General features: G+C 45.7%; 1 protein-coding gene across 1 annotated transcript in view; it reads right to left on the bottom strand.

The window, feature by feature from the left end:
- Window positions 1–6923, bottom strand: part of CHSY3 (chondroitin sulfate synthase 3) — a 140197-nt gene extending 133274 nt beyond the window's left edge. The window contains exons 1-2 of the mRNA XM_065661662.1: window positions 6119–6923; window positions 4147–4430 (exon numbers count right to left, since the gene is read on the bottom strand). Of these exons, the coding sequence (XP_065517734.1) occupies window positions 4147–4430; window positions 6119–6821 (987 nt within the window). The 5' untranslated portion in view covers window positions 6822–6923. The remainder of the gene's footprint in view (window positions 1–4146; window positions 4431–6118) is intronic.
- Between the last annotated feature and the right edge of the window lie 5786 nt (window positions 6924–12709).

Below are 12709 nucleotides of genomic sequence, written 5' to 3'. Positions count from 1 at the left end.
GGATCTTCTGTAGAAAGAAAATGATCAAACAAAATTACAACGCTTCCAGCAAATACTTCAACACAGAATACTAGAATCATTAAAAGGTTTGAATTGGAAGGGACCTTAAAGATCATCAAGTTCCAACCCCCCTGCCATAGGCAGGGAGAACTTTCATTACACCTGGTTGCTCAAAGCCCCATTCAACTTGCCCTTGAATACTGCCAGGGATGGGGAAGCCACTAATTCCCTGTGCAACCTGTGCCAGTGCTTCACCACCCTCACAGTAAAGAACTTCTTCCTAATATCTAATCTAAATCTACCTTCTTTCAGCTTAAAGCCATTATTCCTTGTCCTATCACTACATGCACTTGCAAGAAGCCCCTCTCCACGTTTCTTGCAGGGCTCCTTTAGGCACTGGAGCTGCTCTAAGGTCCCTCTGAAGCCTTCTCTTCTCCAGGCCGAAAAAGCCCAAGTCTCTCAGCCTGTCTTCATAGGAGAGGTGCTCCAGCCCTCTCATCATCTTTGTGGCCTCCTCAGGACTCAGTCAAACAGGTCCACATCCCTCTTGTGTTGGGTCCCTAGACCTGAACACAGCACTGCAGGTGGCATCTCACTATAGCAGAGTAAGAGGGGCTCAATCACCTCCCTCAATCTGCTGGTCATGCTGCTTTTGATGCATCCCAGGGTATAGTTGGCTTTCTGGGCTGCGAGAGCACACTGAAGCCAGCCCTTGTTCAGCTTCTTGTCAACCAATACCCTGAAGTCCTTCCATGCAGGGCTGCTCTCAATCCAGCCTCTGTGCTTGGGATTGCCCAAACCCAGGTGCCAGACCTTGCAATTGGCCTTGTTGAACTCTGTGAGGTTCACACTGGCCCACCTCTCAAGCCTGTCAAGGCTCCTCTGGATGGCATCCATGTAGCAAGGAAATGTACTAGATTTAAGCTGCTGTTGCTTCCAGCCAGTTTGGATGCAAGATGTTGCCAAGAAGGGCAGTTTGACACTGTCCTACCCTTCATTCCTCGCTGAACACGACCACCTCTTCTTTCCCCTGATGTTCATGCTCTGCTATGAGTACTGATTCAAGTGAAAAAAACACTTTTGTTCCTGGTCAGGTTTCAAGTGGATCCCACCCCTGCTCCAGCTCACCACAGGGCTGCACATGTCCTGCAGAAAAGGACAGCAACTGAAAGGAGCAGCCACCCTTCAGTAAGAGCCCACAATTGTGTCAGCTTAGAGGAACCGTTAAATTGCAGACTGCAGGCAGGTTTTTGTCTCCTCCATTTCGCACAAATGCACTAAACTCCCTGTTATTAGATTCACTCTGTTTGCAATTCAATGACTAATTCTTTATCTAAAGTAGAGGAGCTCCATCAGCAGAGACAGAAGACTCATCACCTCAGCCGTAAGCCATTTGGTATGTGAGAGTACCAGCCTTTAGCCCTGGCTTCAAGTCTGGCAGAACAAGAATTAACTCCAGAAGTCTCAAAATACAAGAGCAGCTCATGGCAGGCTTGTACCCCTCTTCTGGTTTTATTCATTCTGACCCAATTAAAAAAAGAGTTGAAGTTGTAACCCTCTCCTTGCCAGCAAGCATATCACGCATTAAGCGTAACTTAAGGCTACAGAATAAACCCTGAAATGCAGCCAGTCTTACCTACACCAGTTAAGCCACCCAGCAAATATCAAGCATTTCTGGTTTTCTCTTGAACTTTGATTTCTCATTCTTCCCAAAAAGAGGCCTTTCAATGCAGTTCTTAGAAATCACGTAAAAACCAATGCAACAGTAATTTAACTCTTCTAGGGCTTTTCTACTTCTGTGAATCTTAATGGAGTTGTTTACAGTTTTTATTAGTCTTCAGCAACACAGGCTAAACACAAATTATGCATTTTCCCAAAAGCAACGAAGTTCATAAAAATATTGCAGCTCAACAGGACTCGATTTAATACATACAATAAGACGACTTCAGGACAAAAGTACAACTGGCTATGCAGAAAGCCCCGGGCCCAGGTTTTGCACACATGTATCTGAGGGAACAATTCACCTCTTGCCACACACAGAGTGTTGCTGATCTATGGCAGGAATGGAACTGCAACAGCTCCAGTGCCCTAGGGAAAGTCACCTTTGTAACCCACTAATTTACCAACCTGCAACAGCCCATTCTGTTCACGTGCAGTATCAGACTGCTTGCAACTATCAGCTGAACACCACAAACTGTGTCATAGCATGTTTCTCCTTCTCTTGGGACACCCTATTTTGCTCTTTCCCTCTCATACAGCTCTAATGCCAAGATAGCATCCTAAGCAGATTTTTCTTAATCATCTGCATCTTGTGAATCATCTCCTGTAACAGCAACAGAGTTGAAGAGTCTTCTGACAGAGGCAAATACTAGTTGGAAATGTAGGAGCTGCCATTGCAATGACCACACGTTTTTCTTTTTTCATTCTTTATTAAATAGAACTAGGGCCTTCAAGAGCAACTGACAGTCAAGACTGGTGTCACACTATTCCAGATCCCATAAAACCACGCTTTTTTCAAAAAGTTCACGTTTTCAGGCCCTAATCCTACCACAAAAAGCTGAACTTCTGAGCAGTCATGTAACTCAGTCTCTGAAACTGAAGTAAACATAATTTCTCACTCTATCCCACTTACGCGTAGTGTCTGAAGCCAAAATTTTACTCACATTTAACATCAAGAAGACAAATAAGAAAAACAAACCAAAAACCCCCTCCAAGATACAACTGTCAAGGAATAATCATAATTCTGCTATCTGATACAGATCAGCAGTCATCATATGCCCATAAGGATTTGAAAACAAACTTGTACAGACATAGTCCAAACACATCAGAGTGTAAGATTAAGCTGCCAATGTAGCACGTGGTTTGGAAGTCTGATTAAGAACCACTAGTCCTACATTGATAGCCATCTGCACAACAAATGCCTTCCCTGCTCTACCAATGCAAATGGTATATTACTTTACACTGGCATTTACAACATTTGTTGAAACAGCCCCTAAAAGCACCTTTGTATTGTCAAGTAAAGGATAAGAGTTCCTCCTTTAAGCCTTCCACCCAGTTAGTACCAACTATTGAATATTTACATTCTTTCACCTGTTTACATGCACTGTCACCTACCAAACCCATTTTAAAAATGGCCACCTTTACCCAGGCCATTCACAGAAACACTAATCCACCAAATAAATCATTTTTCCTGTCTTTTTGTTAGTAATAGCACATAACCTCTTTCAATGGCCCACTGAAATGTTTTTTCCTTCTTAACGAGGGAGTGCCACAAGGGCAAGCATATATTAATATTAAAGAACAGTTAAAATAACTGAAACCATATGCATCATATTAGCTGTCACCCATTATCCTTTCTGGCAGTTGCATGACTGGTCTATTTTTAGCTATGTGCCAGTAGCCACAACACTTCCAGAGAAAAAGGCCTGAATTTTAGTTCTGGCATTGCAAAAAACTTTTCTGGGCACTGTAATATATTCTTATTACTTTAGAAAATTCTATTACTGAATGAAGTAATTTGCTCCTAGAATTCAGCATAGGGAGACTTGGTATGCCTCTTGTGTCTATGATATACCTCTAACACTGTTTTTCTTAGTGCAGAACAGTATTACAGAGTCATGCAGTGCAACAAATTTCATTTCTGTAAAAGATTAAAAAACCCACAACCCCTACTTCGGCTTTTGCCAGTAATGAATGCTATTAAAATATGTCTGGGTAATTAAGAAAATACAATTCTTCTTCAAATACCATAAAACAGTTTAAAAAACTGAGATAAACAGATATGCTGCATGCTTATCCAAAAACAAGTTTTTAAATAGATCCAACCTGAACAACGTAAGTGAAATGAAGCAGCACCCTGTCAAGGATCGTACGTAGAAACCTTCGAGGTAGTGCTTTAGAAACTTTCAGCATGACAATTACATAATTACACTTACTTATGGCTGCAGCAATTGTCACCAATGAAAACTGAAAGACAAGTAGAAATAAATACGCTTACAGCCACATATGAATGCTTTCCTCTCTTTTTTCCTTACAGTCTGCAGTTTCAGGCATTAAAACACAATTATCGTGGAGATTGCAGATATACCTACTTATGCTGCAAGATAACTCTAAACAAACAGCACATTGCCACTTACAGTCACTTACCTCATACGACCAAACACACTGAGTTCCTCCAAACCTTCTGACACACCTGCCCACCTCCACATCCTCATGAGTGGTGTACATTTCTCGAAGGCATTCACCTATATGTGGCACCATCCTCCTGAGAACCTCACGGCTGAAGATCATTCCCGGCCCGCCCATGCAGAAATTCTCTCCAGGCTCCAATCCGAGTTTTCCAAGTTCTTCGATGTTACCCAGACCAGTCTGTCCCAAATACAGAGGTTTACTGCTGTTCAGTGAGCGAAGAAACTCCTCCAATTTCTCACCTGAAAAAAAGACAAGATGACTAATATTTCTCTGCTTAGTCTGCCGACTCTTTTCCTCAGCCTCAAGCTTTTTTAGAAATGTAACAGGCACCTGGAACTGTTACAGGAAGTGGCTTTCAAAGCAGTAACCTGCACCTAATGGAAAATATCCTGGACAAGTTTACCTCTAACAGATTATTTTTTTTTAATTAATTAACATTACAGTGACATTTTCAATCAGTCAAAGGCCAGAATATGATCAACCCTTAATTTTGTCAGTAAACAGTGCTCTGTTCAACCGCTACTGATGGAAAGCACTCCTTTGCTATTTTAGAACTCTCTCTCACCCTCTAAAGTAGGACAATTCGCCAATATAGTTCCAGGCTGAGAGGAAGGGGAGGGAAGGGAAAGTGACAGTTATTATTTTAATCGGATTAATTTTTTAAAAGACCAGAGCAAATCTAAATTAACTGAGATAACTGTGTTTGATTAAGAAGTAATTGCAGGAACAAGCTCTTTCCAATGTATTTCCAGTGCTACAATGTGTACACACCTTTCCTGAAAACCCCTTACCTATCTAAGAAAATGTGATTTCAGATTTACTTGTAAGTGAAAGTTTCCAGATAGGTTTAACTTGGAACATTGGAACTAATTAAAGACAGATCATTACAAATCCGAAATGAAAGAAACCACTGACAACTTTTATGTCTGCAACCGAGTATTTACACATACATACATGTGTGCATGTGCAAATATTTCACAGATGAATGACAGCTGACAAGCGAACAGCCCATTAAACAACTGAAACACAATTAAGTGACAAGTACGGAAGTATCCACTGCCTCAAGTTAATTTTCAACAGTGCTTTCAACAATGTAAGCACGCTCACAGCCTAGGCTTGTGCTTACAGCTTTAGCTTCATTCCCTCCTAGGGCAGGACACTGCACTAGCAACAGCATCAGCAAGCACAGACCAAAAGCAGGCTGGTTGCAGAACATGGTGCATCCTAACGGTGCTATTAAAACTCGCGCGGAAACAGGGCCACAGCTTTTCCAGAGCCACAAGCTTGCAAGGAGAACAGCAGCTTTACAAGTAGCGTTCACAGTTTGCTCAGTGCCAATGATCCCGTGGCGAACCTTAAAATAGTGCTAAAAACGTCATTTCCAAGCAGCACCGAACCGAACCGTGGAAGGGGCTGCCCCTGCCGGAGCGGGATGCGCCGGGACGGCGGTGCGGGACGGGACTGAGACCGCGGAGGGGCACAGGGCCCCCATCACCCGCAGCTCCCTGTCCACGCCCAGCACCGCCGGGCCGGGCCGGACCCTGTCCTCCGGCCCCGGGAGCTCCGCACCTGGAGGGGCCGCGCCGCTAGCGACCGCGGCGGCTGCAGCCTTGGGACTCAACGCCCAGACCGGGAGCGCTCACTGTGCCCGCCGCGGTCCAGCCCGCTGCCTCCTCCCTGCAACGCGCCCGGCCCCGCGAGGGTACCTCGGGGTCCCCACTGGGACCTCAGCGCCTGGACGGCTCTACAAGCCCCGCGCATGGGAGCTGGAGGCAAAAGGCGCCGGGGCAGCGGTGAGTCGAGGTATCCCTTGCGTGTCGTCCTTCCACACCGGGAGCGAACGACTGTCCACACCCTCCGTCGGACCCTGCCGGGCACCCAGGCCTCCGGTTCCCTCCCGCCCACCGGCGGGGCTCGCCCCGGTCACCTTTAATGTAGACGTCGTCGTCCGCCCGCATGAACCACTCGTACTTGTCCAGATAGTGATCGTGCATGTACTTGATCATCATGAAGGACTTCTTCTGCGGCGGGTAGGAGTCGTCCACTCCAGGCAGGGCGACGACGGGCAGCTGGGGCAGCTCGGGGGGCGCGGCGGAGCCCTGGCTGGAGAAGAACTCCACGCGCCCCGGCACGGAGCGCGCCCACGTCCGCTGCGCGGCCACTGCCCGGCTGCCCAGGTACTTCTGGGCTGTCATGACCCCCACGTAGAGGAAGTTGCGGGGCTTGGCACAGCCAGGGGAGCCCCCCCAGTCCCCGCTCCCGTTGTGGCTGACGCCGGGCCGGCTGCCCCGCTTCTCGCCGCCTTCCTCCTCCTCCTCCGGCTCTCCGTCCCCGCCAGCCGCGGGGCTGGAGACCGCTCCGTCCGCCGCCGGCGGCAGCTCCCACGGGCTCCTGAAACTCGTGCCGCCCTGCACAGCCGCTGCCTCCGGCAGCGCCTGCTGCCCGCCCGCCGCGCCCCCGCCCGCCCCTGGCCCCGCCGAGCGGCCGTAGTAAGAGCAGAGGCTGGAACCGCGCCTCTTCTTCTCGGTCAGCTCGGCCACTTTGGGGGCGATGAGCCAGGAGGCGGCGGTGAAGCCCAGCACCAGCCCCAGCACCACGCTCAGCCAGGGTCTCCGGGACCGCGCTGCCATGGCGCGGACGGGGCGGTTCCCGGAGAGCCGCTGCCTCCCGCTGGAGGCGACCCCCGTCCCGCGGCGGCCCCGGGCGCGGCGGCTGCCGGCGCGGCTCCCTGCCCCGCCTCGGCGGCCCGGGCGGCTGCGCGGCGCCCGAGTCAAACTTCTGCGGAAGGCAGGGCGGCGGCCAGGACGCCTAAGCTCTAGCGGCGGCCCCTCCGCTCCGCCGATACCTTGTCACCGCGGCGGCTGGTCCCTCCCCGCCCCTCCCACCGCTCAGCCTCCTCCACACGGCAGCGCCGGCTGGCCGCTTCGCTCTGGCTGCTCCGCTGGCTTCCTCCGCGGCTGCCGAGCGCCTCACCCCGGAGGGCACAGCCGCCGGCAACCGAGCTGCGCCGGGGAAGTGGCGGCCGCCGCCGTCGCTCCGGAAGGAAACGATTTTTTTAGGTGCTGATCGAGATTCCCCCGCGCCACGGCCTCGCCACCCAGCACGGCCCCGGCGGCCTCCGGCGCCCCCTCCATCGACCGGGGCCGGGCGCCCGCCGATCGGTGGGGCGACGGCATGCCCAGCCGCGCCGCTCAGATCCGGGCGCGCACCCGTGCGCCCTGATCCCGTTGGGAGCTTCACGGAGCGGGGAACGCGCCTGCGGCCGCAGCTTCACATCGCCCCAGGGCGGCCACAGAACGCTGGGTAGGACAGTCCTGCCTTGGTTTCTCAGCCGAAGGGGGGTCAGGTAAAGGCAGGTCGGGGATGTAGGTAGAGGAGGAGGGAAGCCGCCTGCTCGGCCCCTGCGCTACCCTCTGCTCTCCGGCAGGAACGGTTGACAACTTTCCAGACAACTGTAGCTCTTCCTGACCATGTCTTTTCCTGTGACATGGATTCTCACAGCCTGAGGATGATGTTGTTATCATCCTCATTATTATCATCATTATTATCATTATCGTTGTTGTTATTATTATTGTCGTCGTTGTCGTAATTACCAGCATTACAACCTCCAAGATGCTGGAGGATTGCCTCCTCATCTTCCTGACGCCAGGGTGACTGCACTGTCCACAGCCCAGGATGATTGACAGCAGGAATTAAACTTCCAGGCCTCTGCCTATAGGAACAGCTTTATTTCCAAAATTTAAGATCTAGCTCATATCCTCCATATTTATTTGCATCCCTAATTTAATTATGTAAGATGTTCATCTCCCTCAAAAGCCCAAAATTGTTGCTAACACTCATTTGTCATTTCACTGAAATACATCCAAGTTGCTGAAGATCCAGTAGTGTATGTTTAGTTATTTGTCAGCAAAACCAACTGTTTTTGTAGCTAAGTCTGTGGGATTGCCTAGCACTTCTTGTGACTTTACCAATTGTCAGACACATATGTCAAGGTGTGAGGAGGAGTATAGAAGCTGATATTGTATGGTGCTAACAAAAGTAAGTAAATACTGAGAGAAGAATTTCAAGCCTTTTTACAAAAAGTCAGAAATTACTTTGCCTACTTAACAAAGAAATAAAACATGTTCTGCATAGTCTTTAGCTATGAAGAAGTCACTTACTGAAGCAACTTTCATTTTTTCCTTGTGCCTCTGCCACATGCAGTGTGCTCTTTGTAGTTTTAAGATGCACAAGCATCAGGTTCAGGAAACATACCCTCTAGCTTCCCCAGGGCTGAGCACCCTTTGCAAAGCAGCCCATCATTAATTTCCTCTCTACGTGCATTCAGGCTTCAGCATTTGCAATGCCAAGGAGCAAGGCACTAGGTACCAGGCACACATATGTATTCAGTCTGGCTCTGTCTTGGTAGATAAATACCACCCAAGATGTTCTGAGAGCAACAATGTGGCAGATCCTGGGTCTGCTTTCACCAAGCTAGTAACAGGCCACAAGCTAAGTGGGAGGGCTGTCCTTCAGAAAGCCTTTACCACAGCATTAGGGATTATCAGTATTATGAGTGTCTCAGATTTCTATGAGTCTTCCACTTTAAAATACTATCAATCTTCAACTCTCCCTGCCTCGCTCTTTGCAAACAGTTGGGGGTTTATGGGTCCCAGTGAGACATGCACATTACAACCTCCGGTAGTAAAGACTCCTTTAGACCTACACAACCTCATCATCACAGTCTCCTGAATTTTCAGACAACTTAACTGCTGTGGGGTTGCAGAGGTACAATGTCTGACTCTAAGCTACTTCCAATTGCTTATGCACACACTGAAATGTCTCCAGTCACCCTTGGCTGTGTCTGCTGCTGAGGTCTGATAGTGCTTGTTTTTGTCACAAAAAGATAGGGAGGACCTGTGAGAGGTGACTATAAAGCCCTTCACAGACTTCCAAGAAGAAAATAGACTTTAAGGTGTTGTGTATTATCAAAATAGTTTATAACAGAATTGTGCATAAGGATATTTAGAGCAGAAGTGTTACAGCTGTGTATTTACTTAGTTCAGTGCTATACCAGAATTCTGATACACTGTAGGGAAATCTGTTGAAATTTTGTGGGGTTTATGGTGATTCGGAGAAAACTCCAGGAACAAACCTGCCAACAAAGTTTTCAAGCTGACAAGCAGGTATTCTTTATTGCAGCGCCGGGAGACACGGGGGATAGCTCCTCCTAACGTGTGTCTCTCTGTTGCTCCACAAGCTGTCCTTATATAGTCCCTGGGCATACATACATTATGTCATTTTCCAGAAAGTTCCCCGCATGCGTACAGAATTGTGGTGGTGGTCTCTGAGGGTCGTTTACTTCTTCCAACAATCTTCATCACTTCTGACAGCCTTTGGAGCACGCGCAGTAGATGTTTATACCAGTTTAATTGGTTCGTTAGCACAGGAGACATAATAATCCTCCTATCCTCCTACTTATCAGTTAGTTTAACTGTAGCCCATCCTGGACACCTGCCATTCCCAGATACTCCTTATCCCTGTGTCCTGTTCTTCTAGCCTGTTTTTCTTAAAACTCTGTCAACTATAACAATTTATCCTGTACAAGAATGCTCAGTGTGTTCTCTAGCTGCACTCTATTTTTTTTTCTATGTATCATGCACTTTAGTAATTTTCCATCGCTACTGTTACAAAGCCATCAAACTTAACATTACTTAAAACTGATTCTAAAGGTTTATATATTCCATTTTGTGATTTTCTGTCCCCCTTGTTTCAATGGACAGACCAGAACACAGACCAGAGCACTTTTATAGGAGCAACGGTGGCATCTAGTGGTGAATACTACCAGTCCTGTACCTGTGTTCAGTAAAGGATGCTGAATGCTTTTCCAACTAAAATTCTGTTTTGCCTTTCCAATTGAAATATATACTTGATATAATAACTTGCTAAGCTGTGTATCGTGAGTTCACATCTACATGGCTTGTTACATGTTATGAAGTATTGGATAAAAATATTACACCAATGTCACATTGAATGTGTTTGGAGGGGAGAGACCAGGGACAGATGATAGCTTTGAAAATTTGAAAGATAATTTTGTAATAAAAAAATTATTGGAAACTAGAAAATCTGCTTCTGACCACTGTACCATGTGTTTTTAATTATAAGCTCAGGGGAGTCCCAATATTTATTTTTTTCTCCTGTGAAAAAAATTGGAACATGCAATCTCACATTTCATCCCTGTAGTATTACATCCTCTGAACAGATTTTACACATGTCCTTCGATGAAAAAACTGCAGAAACATAGGGGTATCCTTGTTCTTAGTAATGCTTTTAAACTAAAATAATAGGGGGTTTTAACCCTAGAAGTGGCCAATCTTTATTACATAATGATAGCAGCAGAAGCCAGAGCTCAGACGGGTGGGTATCAACTTCTGACTTTCACTACTTTTTTTAAAGTCATTCTGGCCACACAGAACCCAGTCATTTTGTCTTCAGCAGGCACAAAGCCCCAGACTGAAGGGTTATTGAGACCTCTGCAGTGTCAGAGATGAACACAGCCTTTTTTTCCCAAACTTTTTATCCTTTGCCTTAGTAGTCGTCTTACTACTTTTACTTCTCAGGTGCAAGACCAAAGCCACCAGTGATAGATTGCTAGGAATTACTACTAGGCTCCAAATTCAACCTGGACAGAAAATAAAAGGAGATAAATCTCAAATTCATTCTTGGATGTTTTCTGTCTACTGGCTTGCTTGAGATGTATGAATATGATGCAGGCATTTGAGTTGCAGTTTACAGATTGTTCCTATCATGTAAAGGGCATCTAAAACAAGATTGCACACAATCTCTTTGCAGCAGCCATAACTGGAAAGCTAGAAAACTGGAAAGCTAACTGACTAAAGCTAGATGCACTTTAAGTGAGGCTGAAGGTAAGTTTTGGAATTGTCTTTTATCCTGCTGGTTCCATGTCCTATGTCAATCATCTCAAGAAATGACACATTAATAGTGTAGGTTGATTAGCTGAAACAGGCATAGTGCAGGAGCAGATTGGAGCTGAAGAGGGAAGAGAAAGCACCTGATTCAATTCTCCCATCAGCAAGGAGCTCATTGAACTGAATTCTTCTCCAGCTTTATTTTGCTCAACCACAGGTATCCTACATAAATAGGTCTCTTTAAAACAGCAGAATTTCTCTTCTGCATTTATAACCAGTCACTAAAACATGCAATATGTTAGCTGTAAAAGAAAACCGAAGCACAACTGTGAGCAGAAATTAGTTGCTGCAGTTGTATTAGAGCTGTTACTTCAGCTAGAACTCCTGACACTTAATTATGCTAAGTTTTGCTCCACAGAGAGCTTTATGGAATCATAAGATTAAATGCATACATAAATATAGACACATATACAGTATTTGTTGATAAAACAGCTCATTGCCATTCCAGCTAAGAGACCATTTACTTTGGATTGTCAGTATGATGAGTGTCTCAGCTCTCCATGTAAGTTTAATTTGTGTGTATGTTGATATGGAACTCATACGGTGTAGTAGTCCCCAAAGGCAGACCAGAATCAATTTTAACATATAAGTAGGGGGTTTGTTTAAATTTTGAGGTATTAAGGACAGGTTTACTTAATTTCAGACATGGAAAACAATTTCAGATACTTACTTTGTGTTCTTTTTAAGATGTTGTTGGTAACATATGAATTCAAAAAGCAGGAGTGGCTTCAATTTATGTTGTAGCAGCCATTACAATTAACTTGAGCTCTGTTAGGAAGTCAAGGAAACGCAATGATGACAAATGCCATTTTCAAAATGCAACAAAAAAGCCTAAAAAATGGTGACAAACGGATCTGTTTGATACATGAAAGAAACTCAAGACTGAAGTATTCATTATTAAAAGGACTGGAGCTGCTAGTACCACTAATTAGGTCTGAAAATTTTGCAGTAGGGCATCAGTCTTTGAAACCAAAACAAAACTTTTCACTGCTCTTTTACTCTTTAAAATACCACCAGGAAGCTTCCTTTGAGGTGTTTAAGGTTACAGAAAATTTATAGCACTTGTCTCTAAGTGATAGACTGTAATGTGCTGATGCCACAAAACGGCTCTTGGCAGAGCTAGTACAGCCATCTGCAAAAGCAGAAGACATTTCAATTGTCTTGTAGAGCAAATTTTTGAAAACATTAAGCTTGTAATTCCCCTTGGGCCTTCAATATTATTGTGCAGGCATATACACATCACTTACAAAATAGTAGTTGTAGCTGCCAACTATCCTCCAACATTTTTATAGGCAAACTTATTCATTGATACATCTGGCAATCATATGCATTAATGAAATATTAACTAAGAAATAGTTTTATTGTCTTTATTTTTATTCTTATGTTCTAAAACTGTGGGGTGTTTATCCTGAACTTGGTATTGTTACATGGTGCCTGCGTTATTGCAACATCTCACTCTGTAGCCATTTGTATTTCTACACACAGTTTGATTTTGAAAAGTAATTATAGGTTCAGTCTATTAACCACCACATCCATCCAGCTGAAGTTGA

Source organism: Lathamus discolor, chromosome Z (assembly GCF_037157495.1).
Source record: "Lathamus discolor isolate bLatDis1 chromosome Z, bLatDis1.hap1, whole genome shotgun sequence".
Classification (NCBI taxonomy): Eukaryota; Metazoa; Chordata; class Aves; order Psittaciformes; family Psittacidae; genus Lathamus; species Lathamus discolor.
This window is presented reverse-complemented; position numbering and strand designations above follow the sequence as displayed.